The 18,169-nt window shown below is 44.0% G+C and overlaps 3 protein-coding genes across 5 annotated transcripts in view; 2 read left to right on the top strand and 1 right to left on the bottom strand.

Moving 5' to 3' along the window:
• Positions 1–1,031: 1,031 nt before the first annotated feature.
• LOC119174511 (putative ATP-dependent RNA helicase Dbp45A) lies at positions 1,032–5,473 on the bottom strand. Its single transcript, XM_037425450.2, has 7 exons — positions 5,317–5,473; positions 4,776–5,014; positions 4,468–4,662; positions 3,804–4,075; positions 2,674–2,828; positions 1,883–2,083; positions 1,032–1,341 (listed from the first exon to the last, which is right to left on the bottom strand). Exons 1-7 carry the CDS (start codon positions 5,426–5,428, stop codon positions 1,082–1,084), a joined length of 1,434 nt encoding a protein of 477 aa, XP_037281347.2. The 5' UTR covers positions 5,429–5,473; the 3' UTR covers positions 1,032–1,081.
• A 67-nt stretch (positions 5,474–5,540) lies between these two features.
• LOC119174513 (ataxin-10) overlaps positions 5,541–18,169 on the top strand; it is a 57,018-nt gene continuing 44,389 nt past the window's right edge. Inside the window, exons 1-2 of one of the 2 annotated variants that reach the window (XR_012895364.1) lie at positions 5,541–5,779; positions 16,916–17,080. Coding sequence is in view for 1 of the 2 variants with exons in the window: in XM_037425451.2 (XP_037281348.2) it covers positions 5,670–5,779; positions 16,916–17,080 (275 nt within the window). In the remaining variant the exon portion in view is untranslated. The remainder of the gene's footprint in view (positions 5,780–16,915; positions 17,081–18,169) is intronic. The other variant, XM_037425451.2, reaches the window with a different exon arrangement.
• LOC119174514 (apoptosis regulator Bcl-2) lies at positions 5,777–14,646 on the top strand. 2 transcript variants are annotated; one of them, XM_037425452.2, is made up of 2 exons: positions 5,777–6,119; positions 9,271–14,646. In XM_037425452.2, exons 1-2 carry the CDS (start codon positions 6,053–6,055, stop codon positions 9,987–9,989), a joined length of 786 nt encoding a protein of 261 aa, XP_037281349.2. In that variant the 5' UTR covers positions 5,777–6,052; the 3' UTR covers positions 9,990–14,646. The 2 variants fall into 2 exon arrangements, with proteins under 2 accessions (XP_037281349.2, XP_075751633.1); XM_075895518.1 differs by lacking the exon at positions 5,777–6,119 and adding an exon at positions 6,130–6,925.

Below are 18,169 nucleotides of genomic sequence, written 5' to 3'. Positions count from 1 at the left end.
GATGGAGGGGAAGGCTCCTAGGCGGAAAAATCATTACAAGTACTGCAGTACAAGCAGGGAATTTGTGTACCTTATGTTTTCGCATGGCGGTGTACTTCCACTGCACAGTTGTAGTTGCCCCCAGATCCTACATCATGCCAGCGTGACGACTACAAAAGTGTTAGAAAAACTCTAGTTCAAAACTATGCCTAAGCATTGCTATCAGTCTTTTTCATGAATTACAGGTTTGTGTGAATAGTGAGTTGTCGGTTCAAAGTGAATGGCATTTGTGATGTAATAATTTTGAATCGAATTTGAATAGTATATATCGCATATTATATTAAAAAAGAAAATGGGCATATTTGTCATGACCAACTAACTTGCACATTATTTTCAAAAATTTAAACAAAGCCTGCGCAAATGCTGTTCTTTTTCATTCAAAGGAAATGAAAAAAAAAAAAAAAACTGGCACGATTTCGCTTTTTGCACAGTGCAAGCGATCACCTGCAATATTTGTTACGTTGTAAAATTCTCTATACTTTGAGCATTTAAGACCGTATTGCAGGCTTTCCAACTTTAAATGATGAATCAATGTGAGCGTAATATGTTAATTGAACCTTGAAGTGGTGCTTCGTGGCAGAGCGGACCTCTCTTGGATAGGTGTCTTAACGCCTTAGCACCCCTCCATTGCAGTGAAACTACCTTTACAAAAAAAAAAGTTACATGCTGACATACATTAAGATAGGTGCTTTCACGGTTTAGCACTTTGCCACTGCAGTGAATCCACCTTTAGAAGGAGTTACATGCGGACTAATTACGCCGAATCGTTCGTTTCGAATACTTTGAAATTTTCAACAATTTAAATTCGAATATAATGCAGTAACTTTTATTCAAATATATACACAAGCCTAATAAGTTAACATCTTCGGTGTTATTCCTAGCAACATATGAGCTGTGAGACTGCATACTCGTAGTACAATACAATGTGCCCTCAATGGTGTTCCACAGCATTTCTCGTATCTTTGTGTGCACAGACAAGAACGATAACACAGTTTAATGATATTTTGTTTTCTTATTTACAACAGATGCAATTTAGTTTCGCCTAAGTCTCTAAAGACTCTTCTTGTTTCCGATCTCCTTTCCCTTCTGCTAGTCTTCTTCCTTTCCGTTTCCTTCGGAGGAGTCGCTGCTGTTGCTTCTTGCGTTTCTTGGCCTCTACTTCATCTGGATCGAGTCCCTGTAGGATCAGCTTCTTGCGCCAATTGATCAACTTGCGCTCCTCAAAGTCCTGTTCGTCCAGGCGAATCTCGGCCTCACGTAATGCCACCGACACTTGAGTCAGGATCTTCAGCACTTCCGACTCTGTTGAGGCAACATGAAAAAACATTCTCTCACGAGTAATAACAAAAAGGATTAGGTAAGAATGTAAACGTTAATTTGATCTATTAGGAGCTACGAATACTACAATTAAACCGTACTTCTGGATTTCTAACATGCCCTCAATGCAAGTACCATAAAAAAAACTAAGGTGACGGGTGGCAGGTTGTATATGTGCTTGTTACCTAAACAATGTAAAGTGACCTTCCACAATCACCCGCACCACTTGCAAAACCATTTCTAGTTACAACTCTCAACCTACATAAAATCTCCCTGCTTTAAAATAAAATAACTGTAATAAGACGGACGCTGCATGCTGTCGGTAGCATGGCCTGCATCTACAATTGTAGCATATATCTTTTCCTTGTGTTATATAAGAACCAAGCCAACGGTCATTCTGCAAGTCACTGCTATCACCGATGTGGGGGACAGATAATTCTGCAAGTAGCTAACTATTACCAATTTTTCCAGGTACACATGTCAATCTGTCTATATACATAACAGGCACACAAAAATTTGCTCTCACCCTTCGTAGACTGAAGCACAAGCTTAGTCTTGATGAGTGTCTCAATGGCTTCCACCAGGTGAACGTCGTGTTGTGTCACGAGAGTGATCGCCTTTCCGCCACGGCCAGCGCGTGCTGTACGACCCACACGATGCACATAGTCCTTGGGTGCTGAGGGCACATTGTGGTTGAGAACGAGCTCCACGGACGGGATGTCCAAACCTGCAGGCGGTAATGATGGCAAAATGAGTTTTGTTATTCCCAGCATGACAAAGCAGTGTTGCACATGTCGCTTAATTACCAAGCAGTACTGGGGTGAACCAACTTAGCCTCATTTTCGTAGCACTCGCAATAAAGAAGCCCACAGTTTCGTTCAAAAGACCACTGTTCCTTTAAACATTATAGTGTTCACATTCCACCTATACTTTATATCATTGCACTTTTGTAAACCCAGAGGCCATTATCACAAACTCCTCAGTTGTTTCAACTAGGCTGTCTAATAGGAAAACAGTGGAATTCGAAAATAGAAAATGATACTACTGAGCAATACTATAACATATTCTGCAACTAAGTGACCATAAAAATAATGGCTATTGCACGAGTCCAATTAGACTTTGAAACTTAGTTGGAGATCAACAAAAGCAAAGCTGCTTTGTCTGAGCGCAAGGGTCAATTAGAATCATGGCCTCGAGATCAGATGGAACTACAGGCTAGTGTACTAGACACACTGGACCAATGGTTGAGGCTGAGACATTCACTTCAATAAAAAATCTCCAATACAGGAAAAGAGAAGACAGGCACTGTGGGAATACCTCTGCTGGCAACGTCGGTGGCCACCAGCACACGAGTTGTATTCGACTTGAACATGTTCAGCGAAGCGAGCCGCTCTCTCTGTGGCATCTGTGAATGCAGCGGTGCATTTGGAAAGCCAAGAGACTTCAAGGCAATCGAGAGCACCTGACATCCCCTGAAATGAGAAAAAAAACAGCATCATCAATATACTAGTACGCAGCAAGTAATGCCTTTTGAGGAGCACCCCAATAGAAAAAAATACTTTATGTGTATCAATGAATCACCTCCTGCAATACTGAAAATGCTGAATTAATGTTTGGATCGTGCACAATAAGCCAAAAAAAGGGGATGGCAAATGAAGCATGCAATGGCATTGAACTGGCAAATGATCCAGTTTAGCACGCAGTTCAGAGACTGGCACTGCCACACTATGTCCTCACCCTAACTTGTTGACTAACTCAATACTGCCATATGTGGCCCATTCCAAAATGCAAAAAGCAGTACCTGCCGCTCACTACTTTGTGAACCACTTCTTTCAGAGGCCACAAAGGGCTGGCAACACACCTAAGTGGTGCTGTTTACGTACTCTAAATCAGTCCTACTGGTGCCAAGAGTTCCTGGAAAATCTAAAACAGGTTCTATTTATAGGATTAACTTGATTAGAATTCATTTAATTACAGCTTGATTAGCATTCATTTAATTACAGCCCTAAAATATCAATGGTGTCAAGTTAGGCTGCTGTTCCGTTCACTGCTCTTGATCTTGGCATTCGCTAGGACAGATCTCCAACTCAAAACTATATTTAGGAGACAGGAGCCAATTGTGGATATGAAAACGTTAACTGCAAAGCATTTAAATTCACCCTCACACATTTTAAACAAAATGCATTCTAGGGTTTTACATGCCAAAACAATGTCGCAGTGTGGCACAGCTAATTAGTTATGAACACATCGGGTTCTTTAATGTGCATCCTAGTTAAAGTATATATGGACATTTTTGCATTTGGCTCCTATGTAGCTGCTGTGGCCGGGAATCGAATCTAGGTCCTCAAGCTTTGCCGCACGACAAAATACTCGCATTTTAAATAAGAAGTCTACTGTACAAACACAAACAGTGCTAAAATGAAAAGGTGAAAAAGTGGTACGCATACTTGCAAGTGCCTGTGAAGATAATGACCGAGCCCTTGGGCATGGAATCGAGAAACCTCTTCAGTATGTGCACCAGGTAAGCCTCTCGCACAGAAACTGGCATCAGGACGTAGCGCTGGTCAAGCTCTTCAACTGTCACCACATCAGCAGGGGCCGTGTAGAAGAAAGGGTCGGTCATGGCAACGCTGCGAAGTTCCTCTAAAGTGGCTGTGATGGTGGCACTGAACAGCAATGTTTGCCTCTTCTTTGGCAGTGCACCAAATATGGTCTTAAGCTGTGTAACAGAACATAAGAGAGAAAGTTTAGACGCGGCTTCGCTTCACGTTACACAATCGACATCTACTTGACAGAGCACAGTACTCAGCGATGCTTCAGCACACAAGCACTCTCAATCACAACCAAACCCCACTTGGATAGTTTCTCAGTGGTGATTGGCCCCTCTCGAGCAAGTTGTGGAAGGGTGCAAAATGCAAAGAAAGCCAATCGTGATTTGAAAATGTTGCGTGTGGCTGCAGTACGATGCATTCGCAATTGAACAAGCGAAGCCATGTTTCAGCAACAATATATGTCGTCTTTGCAGCTTGACCATTGTGATTATCATAGCTTCATGGACGAATTTTCGCGACTAACACCAAGCATGTATAAACATCGGTAAAGTGCACAAACCTGTTCGTTGAAATGACCTTCCAGCAGCCTGTCAGCTTCATCCAACACCAGAAAACGAATCCTTTTGAGCGTGAACGTGTTGCAGCTTTCCAGGTGGTCAGCCAATCGTCCTGGTGTGGCCACAACAACATGTGGACTCTCGGCCAGGACCTGGCCCTGTGTGACCATGTCCATTCCTCCGACAATGACGCATTCCTCGAAACGAAAGAAAGAACGCAATGATCCGCTGGAACATTCTTTTCAGCTGCGGCTAGCCCTGGTGAAGCCGTGTCGTAATGCAGTTGAAGCTTAAGTATTTTGTTTCTTACCTTCAGGCCGACCGCCTTGCCGACAACCTTGAATTGGTCACATATCTGAAAGGCCAGCTCACGAGTTGGAGTTAAGATCAGTGCGAAAATCCCGTACGGATCCTCGAAAAGCTTTTGTAAAATCGGCAGTGCGAAAGCAAGCGTTTTTCCACTGCCAGTTTTTGCACAGCCAATGCAGTCCTTGCCATTCAGAATAGCAGGAATGCAGTTTTCCTGGATTGGTGAGGGTTTGCTGATGCCTGAAAATCGGTAGCAGAGAATTAACCATCCGAAAGACTGCGACGTCGGACAGGTGATATAACACCAGAAAATTTGTGATCAATATCGCTTCACGCCAATATAACATTCAATTACTCTGTTTGGATAGTTGCATAACTGTCAGTGTTAACAACAAATTGTCGCGAAAATTAAACGACAGGAACATTTGGGGAAGCATGATGACCAACGTCGCTTCACGTCAACATTACTACAGCTTCCAAAATCACTAGCAACTGACATTTTTTCACGGCAGCTTTTCCAAGAGTATTAAGACCAAGCATACCTAATGTCTCTAGTTGGTCGATTATCCACTTGTTAAGCTTGAGATCCGCGAAATTGACGGTTTTCGAGTGTTTGACAGTGGACATCATGCCATCCTCACTGGAGGCGGCCATCTTAAAAGAGGTATGTTCATGGACAGATGTAACAAAATTGAGAAGACTGTGCAACGGTATGTCTAGTGCTGCCATCTACGCACGTTTGTTTGTTGCCATGCGTCACCCGTGCTTCTCGCTTCCTGCACGCTGCCATAGTTGACGCTGCAGTGGAAAGAGCGAGCTGATCGAGTGGCGAGGAGAAAGCAACGCAAGCAAGTCTGGTCGAGTTTGCAGTGCACATTCGCCGACGATCAGTGTCATGAGCGAGAGCACGATTGCTGGTGACGAGAAAGTTAACAGGGACCGTATTTCTTTGCTTACCCCTCGCCTGCACAGCAGCCTCCAAGAGCTAGCCGCCCTGCGGACCAGGTTTGTGCTTTGTTCTGGTCTGCACTAGCGGACACTTCGACGTCGTTTTTCGGAATTCGCGGGAGCCGTCGTTGCTGGTCTGAGGGCATGACTCATACACCACCTTGGCGACCACCACCAGCGGACGAAACGGCTTCCCCCTGTTATTGTTCTGCAGCTACTGCGGCGCTTGCCATCGTGCGGCTAGCTCTCTCTTGTCTATTGGCATACTACTAACTTAGTGCGCGTGTTTATTCTCTTGTTCGCCATCAAAGAACTTGAAACTGGAGGGATATGGCAAGAAAGCTGGTCGAGGTTTCTGACGATTCCGCTTCATCGTCGAGCAGTGCCAACAGTGGCGGTACGTATTTGTCATCAGTTTTCATGTGCACTTTCCATTCTCCGATCACATGCACTGCAACATAGCCGCCGCACCCCGCTGATCTCCCTGCGCTTTCTTTAGCACCTGGCCCGAAACGTTGATGGAGCGACGGCGTTGATTCGCAATTCTTCGTTTGCGCTGCTTGCATTTTAATTCTTGCACCGTTTGCTGCTGCATGCACCTCGAAAAGATGCAGAAACGCCCGCTTGATCTGCATCGTTTGGCCGCTTTGTTTACTGCCCGCGCCTCTTTAACCCCTTGGCACGCTGCGCGTGCGTCGCGCGTGCCGGGACCTGTTGCAACAGCGCATTGTGCATGGATGGAAAAAGGCCGGGGCATCGCGCGGCACGGTGAACCTGGCGCCGACGGCAACGTGAGTCAGTTCATCTCGCGAGTTCACGCAGTTCATGCACCTTTTACTCCGGCGGCGCGTTTATTTCACGGTCGGTCGAGTTCCCCAACAGTGTACGAGGAGGAAGTGGGCGAGGGTTACGGGCGAATTCGGGGGGGCCGCCGGAGCCCGCTTTCGCGGACATGATGCAACATGCCCTTCCGTATATTCGCCTGATTGCGTATTAACGAACAATCGGCCTGAGCGTATTCCTGGAAGCGCACCAGGCTCTGCCGGCGCCCTGTCCTCCCGACTACGGCTTCCTTTATTTAGTTTTGCTTCTTCTGATTGCCTGCCGCGGTGTTTGGTTGTGTGGAGCTAGGGAAGAGGTGTTGGTTTTGTTTACTTTTTGGTTTGCTTTCGGTGGAGGGAGAGGAGTCTCATCGCAACGCACGTGCGTTTTGTTTGTTTGTTTTCGGGTATGGTCAGGCCGTGCGTGGCCCGCCCGTTTGGAAGCTTTTGAAGAGTGGCTTTTTTTTTTCTTGCTTTGAAAGGTACGAAGTGGTGCAGATATGCTTGTTCGACAGTGGACGAATTGGGAAAGGGTTGGAAGCGGTGACTGTCTTTGTGCGACGCGAGCTTTGCTTGTGGAGTAGCGGGTCTCCGTGGGCTGGTGGTCGAAAGAGCAATGCTGATTGGGACGTCGTGGCGAAGTAAAGAACCAACTTCTAAAGGAAAAACACAAGGGATACTGAAAACGAAGGCTTAGTAACTCGCGTTAGTCCGGCTTCGTCCGATCAGTTCTGTGTCTATCGTTATTTAGTTGGCTGTCTCAGTAAGGTGGTTTAATTGACAAGAGGGGATATTCAGCCGTCTTGGGAATCATCCCATTCGGTCATCATGCCGCGCGTCGTCGGCCGACTACTATGTACAGTGTACTAGTTCTTCCGTGCACTACTACGTAACTCGAGCTATATAATATCCAATATATGTTGACGTATTTCTACACATGACGCACCAATTTTGGTTAGGTAGATGTTGCCCTCATCACTTGATAAGGCTAGGCAGCCTCAAAAAGCCATTTCTTGGTTTTATCCTTGGAGTCAGTTGGTAGTTGTGCAGGGAAGGGTGTAGTTTTCGTTAATTGTAGAGATTTTTTGCCATTACAATGCCACTCCATACAATGTAACGATCACTGTAGGGCGATTACTTGCAGATGCATCAATGAAGAGACCCTTTGTGCTTGTTTCATAATCACGTTAATCAATCTGCTTGTTATGCTTGCAACATGTCATGCTAAGAACAGCATTCTCTCGAGCACTCTTGCATTGTTTACTGGGAAAGGAAGCCGTGAAACACGTTCCAAAAATCCAAGGTTTAGTGGAAAGAGGTCTGCGTACGGCAGTGATTCAGAGTCACGTTAGTGGTGGTGATGGGCTTTCCATCGGCACTTCCATGAAAGAGGTGCCTGTCGCACACACATCCGTCCCACGGCATTGTCTAGCGTTTTGCGACACGCGCATGTCAGAAGGACGGCAGCTCTCTGTTCTTTCCTGGATTTTCTGCGCACGTTGGGTTTGCTTTTGGGGGTGTGGTTCTGGATGACCTTTTCGTTTCTTCGTTGAAGCTGCACATGTTCGACACTGATTTTTGTGCGTTTGTGCACCTGTTCTTCTTTTTCCATCGAATGTGACTTGCTCTGAGCTGTTATTGTTCATCTTCAATTGTTGTTGCATTGAAAGTCAGTTTTGATTGTTGTCTTCCGAAAATCTTGAGCAGCATAACAGGCGCTTATGCTGCGTAATCTCTTGCAGGACATGACATGGTAATTTAACGAGCCTTGAGCATAGTTGACTGTGCAAAAAAGCACGTTATTTCTTGATAAAATGTAGGAAGTAAAGCTGTGCAAAAGAAAGCCACGGGTTTGGAAAGTGTTTTGTACCGCTGAAGAGGTTAACCATCCTGCTCATAAAGGCACAAACAGAAGCACAGTGTTCTAAGTGCTGCACCCTAACATGAGACTTTCAAGCGTTAATAGCCTTTAGTATGATTACAGCATCTCCACTGGTTTCATTTTCATAGAGTGGTAGTCATAACTGGCATAAGATTTTTTTTAACTCTTTCAGAATTTCTCATACATGCCTTGTGCAGTGGCTGTGTAAATGGATAGCAAGCTGCTAGTGGATTCAGACAGCAGTAGTTCAGCATACTCTGGTTCAAGACAATAGTCAATCTTTCTGTTTTACCCAGCATTGTTACCCGTTTAGTGACACTTGACTTTGAGTGTCGGCATTTCTGATGTTGGTAAACAAGACTTGTACATGTGATATCAAGTGCCGGTTATCTTGATAACTGGCTCATATGTTCATCAAGACCACTCATGCATTCAAATGAGTTTCTGCTGTAATATTTCTCATGTTAGTCTGTAAAAATAGGCACACAATAGTAAAGCATTCAGACTGCTTGTTCTGTATTCTGTGCTGAAGAAACTTTGTGTATTTGCAGCTTCAAGAGTGTCTTGTTGTATTTAATGCAATGATATTACATACACAGAGGTATCTTTGTGCCGCGGGAAAGGAAGGTGCTCACAACTCAGCAAAATCACATTGGTTCAGTCTCGTTATCCTCTTTCTCTTCATGCCAGTGACCATAAGATCTTCAGGTACAAGCGCCAACACGCCTGGTGCACAGCATTGCACCGACCCAGTTGCAAATGACTTAGCTATGCAAAACAGTGTACACTGCAAAGCTTATCTCTTTTGCAGGGGACATGACTAATCGCCTTCTTGGTAATTGCAGATGCAAACGGAGGACGATCAACTCCCGCCGGCCTGCAACGACCGATTCTTCTTCCTCTGCAGACTCAGATGAGCATTCCCCTCCCACTACTACGCAGCACGCCGACACACGAGGAGACGCGGGAGGAAGGCAGAGTGCTTCTCAGCTCGTTTGTGGACTATCAGGTGGCACAGGAAGGAGCAGACATGGACGCAGAGGCCAGCAGCGAGTCCATTGGGGACATGGTGTACAGCCACACCATCGATGAAGAGGATATTGGCACTCCGCATAGCCGCACTGAGGCAGAGGCTCTGCACCCTGTCTACCGCAACATGGGTCGCGAGCTGCGTGCTCTCGCGGACCGTTTTTCCCAGAGCCGGGAACGAATACGGGTGCGAGAGGAAGCCAACTCATTGGATCTCTCGAGCTTGACCAGGGACAATCTCACAACGCTGATGCTTGAGCTGTTTGAGGACGGCTTCAGCCGCGAGAGGCTGGTCACGTTTTTCTTCTTCTGCAGCGACCTTATCCTGAAGTCAGTCCGTTGCTCCGTGGGCGGACTGCGTTGGCAGGTTGTTGCCTGGGTGTGGGCTTTCCTTCGAGACCGCGTCTGTTTCTGGGTGCTCCAGCACGGCGGGTGGGAGGCCGTGCTCACAAACTATCTGCCCAAATTGGCCATCACAGCGGCGGGCTTCGCCGTGTGTGTGGGTGTTGTATTTTACATTTGGAAGAACTGGTGAGGGGATGAGCCGGCTTTCGAAAGCCGCAGGATGCGTCATTGCTCATTCTACATGCCTTTTTTTTCCTCCTCTGCCCAATGTTCACTGGCAGGGAGATTTCGTCGTTTGTTCGAGCTGTCGGGAATGTGCCATTGTTAATTGTTGCCTCGACCGCCCTTGCATGCTATCGTGAGGATGTGAGCATTGACAAAGCATTGGCAGGCAGGCAGTCTTCCGTGTGCCTCTTGTCCGTTATTCTCTTGCACTGCCGTGTTGACATTCCTTCCACTGAGGTATGTTGTTATGCAGTCATTATTTATCCAGACACTTTGCCAGCTAGTACCAATGTGCCAGCTGGTTTTGAGTCTCTCATTGAGCTATGCTTTTGTGCCTTGGACTGTGATAATCATATAAGTACAGAGGCAGGATGTTTGCCTTTGCAGCAGGCCACTTCAAAGATTGCCCATGCTCCACGGAATAATTTATTCAAAGTATCATCTACTGAAACATTTGTGTCTAAAAGTAACTTGGACAAACCTACCTGGTCTATTTGGCCTATAGTTTGGCCATAATGTTTGGTAATATTAGCGATAATATTAACTACGTATATACCACTTAATTGAAATCACGCTAAATTCTGAACACACAACTGTGTTTAACAATAGTAAAAGATCGTAAAAAGGCAATTAGCCTTAAGTTCTTGTTTTCTATAACCTCTAAATTTAAACTTCAGGGCCACTCTCATTGTTGCTTTCAATTCTAGCAAAATGTGTAGTAGGTGGAGCTGATCTAAAAACATTTTGCGTGTGTCATGGGTGATCTATTTGACGTGTGCTTATTTCGGAAATTCCTTTTGTCCAAGGTTGGCAAAGCATGGTTCTTTGTTGGCCTTATGTACGGCCTTTGCATTGCTCACTGGACGAAACCAGCGCTTCCAGTGTTTTTGGTCCTCGCGTACTTGTCAAGCATAGTATACATGCATTTTGTGCAGCATTATGTATATTTGTGTTTGTGTGTTCAGATCTCATGTTTTAGAGATATTATTGTAGCTTGTTCGCTTTTTTTATAAGGCTGTCAGGTTTGCAAAGCAGCTGACAGCAACTATGATATTTCACTGAGACTGTGAGAGTATTTTTTAGAATGTTCTGAATGCTGATTGAGACGTGTAGCTCTTTTGCTGACACGTATACGCTTGGATTGTTTGTTTTTCAGCGATTTGATTAATTTTAAAGGCAGGTGTCTGTCACTTTGTGTAGCTGCCCATACTTGGCTCTTCTACAAGCACTTTTTTTGTAGCGGCATATTTTGTTCCGGTCATTTCCCGCCTTGTGGATGTTTGTACAAGCATCATTGTTCCTATGGAATTTCGCTGGAGTGTACCCAGGGAACGCACATTTAGCAGGCCTTCCATGACGCAAATTGCCAGCAATAATACAGCACCCTATCATATGGCTGTTGTGTGGCTCAGTCTTTCAGGATGCGGAGCATCTTTAGTAGCAAACCACTCTCGTTGGGTCTGCATGTAGCTCAAGTGGCTCACTTGCCAGTAATGTGCCATTTTTTTCCCCTTTAGTTGCAGACAGTAAACTTGTCGCCTTATTGTAAAATTGATTCACGTCAAAAAAGTTTTCTTGACTTTCTTAACAGGATGAATAAAATTTGTGACAAGCTTGCTTTTCCTTAAAATTCATGCCATGGGCTAACAAATATATTTCTCCGAGTTGATGAAAAAAAAAAAAAGGGGAGCGCAAGCCTTTTTGCTTAGTGGCAAAACTCCAAAATTTCATCCGTCAGATTTATTTATTTATTTATCTGTTCAAGTCGCCACAGCCTTAGCTACGCATCAGATTTCTTTATAGTTTTTACTGTCTCAGGATGAAAGTCTAACTCCGAGGTGCCCGAAGGTTTTATTCTTTTTTCAACGAAAATTCAGGCCATCAATTTTCTAAGGTCGGCCAGTTTGCCGTTCCTGAAGATCCAGCTTAGCCGATAGAGGAGAGTTGACCTGTGTGACTGACAGTGATGCATTGAACCTTGTGTAGTGTTTTCTTGGTTTATTTTATTTGTTGTACTTTTTTGAAGTGTCCCTTCGGGCTAATCACTTTGCTTTGTGTAACATTTTCTCGCCCGCTTCAGTGTTTAGCGTAATTTTTTTAAAATGAGCTGTTGTAGTAATGGCAAATGGAGCACTGTGTCATTTTGTGTACATTGCGACAGCTGCCCCTTTGTGCCAACATTGAGCCCAAATCAGTGGCCCTTCATTTACCACTTTGTGGCAATGCTATAATTTTAATTTTTACGTTGGCAGTAGAGCAGTACTGCTCCTTTTTTCGTTTTCATGCATTTTGAATCTTGCTTAAAGTTTTAGTTTTTAAATGTGCGCTGCCAAAAATTAACGAGGTGGTTTATTGCGGATGCAAGTTACCGGCTTGGCGTTTCCCAGTATTACTGCGAGGTCACACAGTTTCTCATTTGTGGGAGAACGCTGAGGCTCTTGGAAGATTGTTTTGTGGTGCAAGACTTTTTAGCTGTGTGTGTGACAGAAACCCCACCTTCGTAGAGTCTTCTTAATTTGTTTGCTCTAACTTTCATGTGGCTCACGTTTCTTTTTAGCGTTTAGTTGCGATAAACTATAAGGCTGTCTCAAAAGCTTTAGACATGTAAAACCCCCCTTTTTTTAATTCATGCATGGCCCTAACGGGGTGTGCCTAATGTACTTATCTCGTGCAATAGCTTTTTCTGTGGGCTGAGCGAGCACTTTTAGCAGGCTCTCACAACTTTCTAGAACAGACATCTCTTTGATGGCTTCATTCTCGTCTCGGCTTTTTTTTTTTTTGCATGAATCTTCTAAATGTTTCGTTGGAAGCCGAAATCGGGGCTTTAATTGCAAGTTTATGAGTACGCTTTATCTTTGTTTCATTTTCGTGAGCATCGTTTCTGCTCGCACCTCGGCAAAGTAAGGGCGAACGTTTCTCAGCAGTGCAGTAAACGCACATGCCACGTTTGGGGGGTTGTTGTACTGAGCGTCCCTAAACTATTGCTAAATCGGCGGCAGCACATGTCAGATATGGCAAAGGAGTGCGAACAGCGGGAGCACAGTTAAGTTGAGGCACTGTCTTGTCCCAACCAGCTCAAAGTTTTATGTGCCTTTGACGTATATGTTCTTGTGGCTTGCTACAGCCTCTGTTTTGTTTACGAGGCACTATTGAGGGGGATACTTGAAACAAACAATGAAGTTTATGCAACGCAGTGGATCAGCCAAATACATTAAGCCCACTTATGGTACATGGCAAATAATGTAAAGTGAAGCTTATGCCATTCTGCTGTCACAACAAGATATCAGTCTCAAGAGCAGTCTCGTGCACAGCGTTTAATTTTGCAAGCTGTTCCGTAAAAATGAAAAAAAGAACTGGTGAGGCAGTTCAACTATGTGGCTGCTACTACTAGAACTGTATCACGTCGTCCATACACTAAAGATTTCATAATTGAAGGCTTACAATAGGAAATGCAAGAGACTTGCCTATATATGAGTGCATTGTTGGCTTGGGTTTCAACATGACCCGAAAAACTTATGTACTCAATCAGAATCCAGTGTTTTTGATTCCCTTAATATAAAGATTACTGATGTCTTCAGTTTGATGCAAGACAAAGCAGTGCTGGTAAGGCCTAACACTGGTTAGGCCGTACAGCCTACACACCAAGGCAAACCGGAGTGTTTGTAAAGTCTGTCTGCCCGATAACAAGTCGTCATCTGGCTTGCTTGCGTTTTCTTTCCTTGAAAACGGTGTACCCATTACTTTCCTATCAAGAATGTCATGTCGCTCTGAACTCTGCATGCCAATTGTGGCCAGAAAGTATCGGTAGTTTGCCTATAATTTATAGAAAGCATGCACGATGCAATGAAACTGCTTTATAAGAGGGGCTGATGTGACTGACCAATTCGCATAAAAGACATCAGTGTTCTATATAAAACAAGGGTTGATAAGAAAGTATATATATACAAACCACCCTATGTATAAGAGACACCCCATATAGAAGACAAGGATTGGTCCCCGGTGCATGTCTTGTAGATTAATTCTACTGTAGATAGTTATTCATGCGTGGCAGAAATATGCTCTAAGTATGCATTTTTGCCTTGAAGTGTCTTGTGTCTCATTGGTTATCAGGTTTGGTGTGATGAGCGCTACTTTTTCTAGCACCATTTCCAAGAGCTGCATTCATATTTTAAGGCAACGGCCCATACTTACCACAGACATGACTGCCAAGTCGTGACATGTAATTTTCAGTATATTTGGCATGTTTGACATACCGTCGTATCTATTCGATTGAGGTTTTGCTGCACATTTTTTAATGTTACTGTAGTTGGCTTACTCCTGCGGCTGAGATGAGTCTTTGGCACCATTTTGTGAACACTTGCAACAATATATATGCCTTGTATACACCTTTCTGGAGAGCTTTTACTTGTATATTGCCTCGTATATTGTCTGTCTGGTGCGTGAGCTGGGTTTTCAAGATGCAGTGGCCATGACGGGATTCTGCTACACTGCCATTATTCCATGTGGGGTGTGTAGTTTCGATGAACTGTGTGCGTGATGTCTGTTTATATGATACCAAATGTTATTTTTTATACCCTATTTGGTGTGTTCATAAATAAACGGAAACATTTTTCACATCCGAATGGCGTGTATGATTTTTTAACATTGCCTCCGTAGTTTGAGGCCAGATTACCAAATTTTGTTAACTGTAGTTTAGAATTATTTGGGCCCATGGGCCTTATTATGTTTGCTGTTGAATTGGCAACCGCTTAACATGTCTTAAGAGCTGTCAAGTAATGCAGCATAATGACGTTCAGGATTTCAAAATGCATTCTGGCATTCTTAATGTGCGTTTCTGAAAGAGTAACCAGAAACATGGTTGTGCTTACAGTTTCTGGAAAGGAATTACGTGCAGAAGCTCAAAAACCAAAAAAATCTTGAGCCTGCGAGACACCGCTATCGGCACACTTTTAAAAAAAATCTGTCCCTAATGGCATCTGTTCTATATTTACTTTTTTTTGTGCCGCTGCCTTGTTGCATAGGATTGTTTTTACGGCTGGGTATACTGCTTTGATCGCATGTGCTTCATAAAACGCTTGGGGAAATAATAGAATTATGCTGGTGAAAGTAGCCTGCAATACCGTCTAGTGGAGCAGATTTTGTTTCATTTAATATTGCGATAGCAATGGCAAACGGACAAGAGTTGATTTCGTTGCACAACTGTGACAGTACTGCTTTGCATCAGGACCATTCACTTTAGTTATTCAGCCAATTGTGCTGCGTTGAAATGGCAATGCAACTCGTCATTCTGAGCGGGTGTTGACGCTGTTATCAATGGTTGTGCAAGTAAGGAACAGACTCTGTTTTTAACAGCCACTGCACTCTGTACAATATGTCAACATGTTTACAGGTGCGGACAGATGTGGTATCCTTGGAGACATACTAATTTTTTCAGGAAATTTTTCATGACTCTGCGAAGCAGTACTAAGTCAGCAATGAACCTGCCACTTGTCAGATGGTACCTTCTAGTGCCGAATCATGTGAAAATTGCTAATTAGTTATGCTATTAAAGTTCTTTTTCAAGAATTGCATATTCTTTTGCAGACAGAATCTAGAGTTGTGACATAGAGTGAAGGTGTAAAGCACCTGTCTTGCTGTTCTACATTACAGAAATGAAAAGAGAGAAAGAGAAAACGTCATTGAAAAAGAAAGGAAAAGCCCTCTATAAAAGTTTAACATATGTAGTCCCACATCATACAATGAAATTTGCTAAACTAGAAATGCTTAACCAACCACTTTGCTAAAAGTGGCATGTCTCTCAGTGTGTCGTGGTACAGTGCAATATGTGCTTCTATTGTATTCTTGCAATTACACAGGTGTGATGTCCAATCCAGTGTAAATACTTAACTATGCAGTAGTGTAGGGTTTATGCGAGTAGAGCCAGAGGTATCGGGCCATCTTCAAAATATATTACTTTTTTGATCAGTCAAGTTTGTCGGGCATGATCGAAAGACAATGTGTAATGGCAGCAAGCATGAGAATTTGCACTTCCGAAATAACTGGCTTAAAACGCATATGTTTGCAACAATATCTGTTATGATATCGGGTCAGTTGGCATGATCCCAGCAAACATAAAAAACAATGTGTTCCTCTGGATAGTGGAAAAGTTTAGCAGGAAATTTGCAGTGTGTTTTTGCTCTGTACTGATGCTGACTTTCAACAAGATTGATGCCGCAGGGGTGTACCAGCTGTAAATAATGGCACACACAGCCAGCAGCAATGATTCTTTGTGTTGTATAGGTATGGCCATTGGTTTTGCTTGTTATTCAACAGGTCTTAATGCCATAAGCATTTATGTGTCCTAATGTCTTACGCAGTACCTGAAAGTTGGTGAGCTGTTGATGGCTGAAACTCAATTCTTCGGTGAATTCAATTTTGCATCTTTATCTTACAAAGAAAGCAACAACCTTGTATATATAACACTTACAGCGTTGGTGCATAGCAACCTCTCCTCTCTATTATGTCGTTATATGGGGCAGAATTTGCATCCCTGCCCTGGTGGGTGCCCCTTTGCCCTCCCCGTGCACATGCCTATGACTTTCAGCACTTATCCGCTGATACAAAACACATGAGAACTCTTGGTAAATTATCTTGGGCTGTCAGTTACAATTCGTTACATAGGTGTGTTACTCAGTTACTGGGCAGTAAGTTTCTAAATATACAGTAGCCTGGAGCTGGTTGCAGGCCACTTTCTCAAAGTCTGGCAAACTCGGAAATGCAGAACACATAGAACACATTGTTTTAATTTTTCACTTGTTCCCATTTGAATTGGCGGTCATGGTTCATTCAGTATTTTCAGACGTTTCTTGAACGGGTAAGTGCAGCTCTCGTGTGGCACTTGTGCATTTGCAGCGGGCAGCCTGTGCCCAGCGAAACATGGAGCTCTGTGGAAGCCGTTGCCCGGGCGCTCGCTTCCACTTGGGACGATGCTGTAGAATGGGATGCAGTAGCTGACCTCTTTCGCTTCTTGCGAAATGCTTTTGCCGGCTCTCCCGAAAACTCCACTGCCGCAACCAGGTACATTCCCCACGTATTTCTTTTACACAGCTAAATTCGTCCTGTAGATGTTGTGGTGGTTAGTTGTTGTCGACGACTACGAAAACAACTGTAGTCCTCGTTGCAAAAACTTGCGAATAAATGTTGCTTCTTGGAGGAAGCTTGAGTGTGAGTTTTTTGTCGTGAAAGTGCTATCAAAATCTATTTATTCCCGTCGTTGATGTAATGTTTCACTGAAGGTTGGTGCAACTGGTCGAATTCTACTTGTTTATGTTCTTTTCTGAGGCGGAAATGTTGTAGGCCTGTGTGTTCAGATTTGGGTGCACATCAAAGAACCCCAGGTGGTCGAAATTACCGGAGCCCTCCACTACGGCGTCTCTCATAATCATATGGTGGTTTTGGGACGTTAAACCCCACAAATCAATCATTATGTTATTTTCTGTATTAGCGAATTTTTCATGGGACCAGTATGAAGGTGCCGTGAAGACGTGTTTATCATTTAAGGATTTAGTCTGAATAGACGCATGCTAAATCTAATGGAAGCTGGGCTAGATACCTTTTCAGCTTAATGGGGATTCCAGCTTCACCGGCTACCTAGACCTGCACTATTCCTATTGTCTTAATGAACAAAGCTGTCCTTTTTCTCTGTAAATCACAGCTGAAATTCGTCATCAGATTTACTTGTTAAAACCGGTGGTAATGTACAACATCCCAGCGTTATTTTCTTTGGTGGCTCTTCATGCAGTTACTTTAGCATTAGGTGGCTTACACATATGGTGAATTCCATTGAGAGAACAGGAGTAGAGGGGCAGGGCACTGAGGATATGGGGGCGGAGCACTGAGAGCCGGGCCACTGAACCTGCCATTGGAATGTGCCGCCCTCCCCTAAGGCAGGTGAGGAGGTGACGAGTAGGGAGACCATGTGACTGAAACATTCCAAGCCCCGGCATATTCTTTGTTGGGCAGCAGCCAAATACGCGTGAAATCGGTCAGCCACATGTTCTTCATTATCCTAATACTCAGTATGCTTGTGCAATGACTCATTCGGCAAACATCCAGCTTTCACAGTAGCCATCCGTACAAAACAGCGCTGTCAAGCTACACATAGTT

This window comes from Rhipicephalus microplus, chromosome 5 (genome assembly GCF_043290135.1).
Source record: "Rhipicephalus microplus isolate Deutch F79 chromosome 5, USDA_Rmic, whole genome shotgun sequence".
In the NCBI taxonomy this organism is placed as follows: Eukaryota; Metazoa; Arthropoda; class Arachnida; order Ixodida; family Ixodidae; genus Rhipicephalus; species Rhipicephalus microplus.
Note: the sequence above shows the minus strand (reverse complement) of the source record. Positions and strands in the feature narration are given on the sequence as shown.

Bases quoted from the DNA above. Each gene is read 5' to 3' on its own strand.
- LOC119174511 (XM_037425450.2), bottom strand. From the start codon at position 5,428: ATGGCCGCCTCCAGTGAGGATGGCATGATGTCCACTGTCAAACACTCG. The intron at 5,015-5,316 runs GTATGCTTGGTC...ACCGATTTTCAG, and splicing joins CGACCAACTAGAGACATTAG to GCATCAGCAAACCCTCACCA. The intron at 2,829-3,803 runs GTATGCGTACCA...TTCTCATTTCAG, and splicing joins ATCTTCACAGGCACTTGCAA to GGGATGTCAGGTGCTCTCGA.
- LOC119174514 (XM_037425452.2), top strand. From the start codon at position 6,053: ATGGCAAGAAAGCTGGTCGAGGTTTCTGACGATTCCGCTTCATCGTCG. The intron at 6,120-9,270 runs GTACGTATTTGT...TGGTAATTGCAG, and splicing joins GAGCAGTGCCAACAGTGGCG to ATGCAAACGGAGGACGATCA.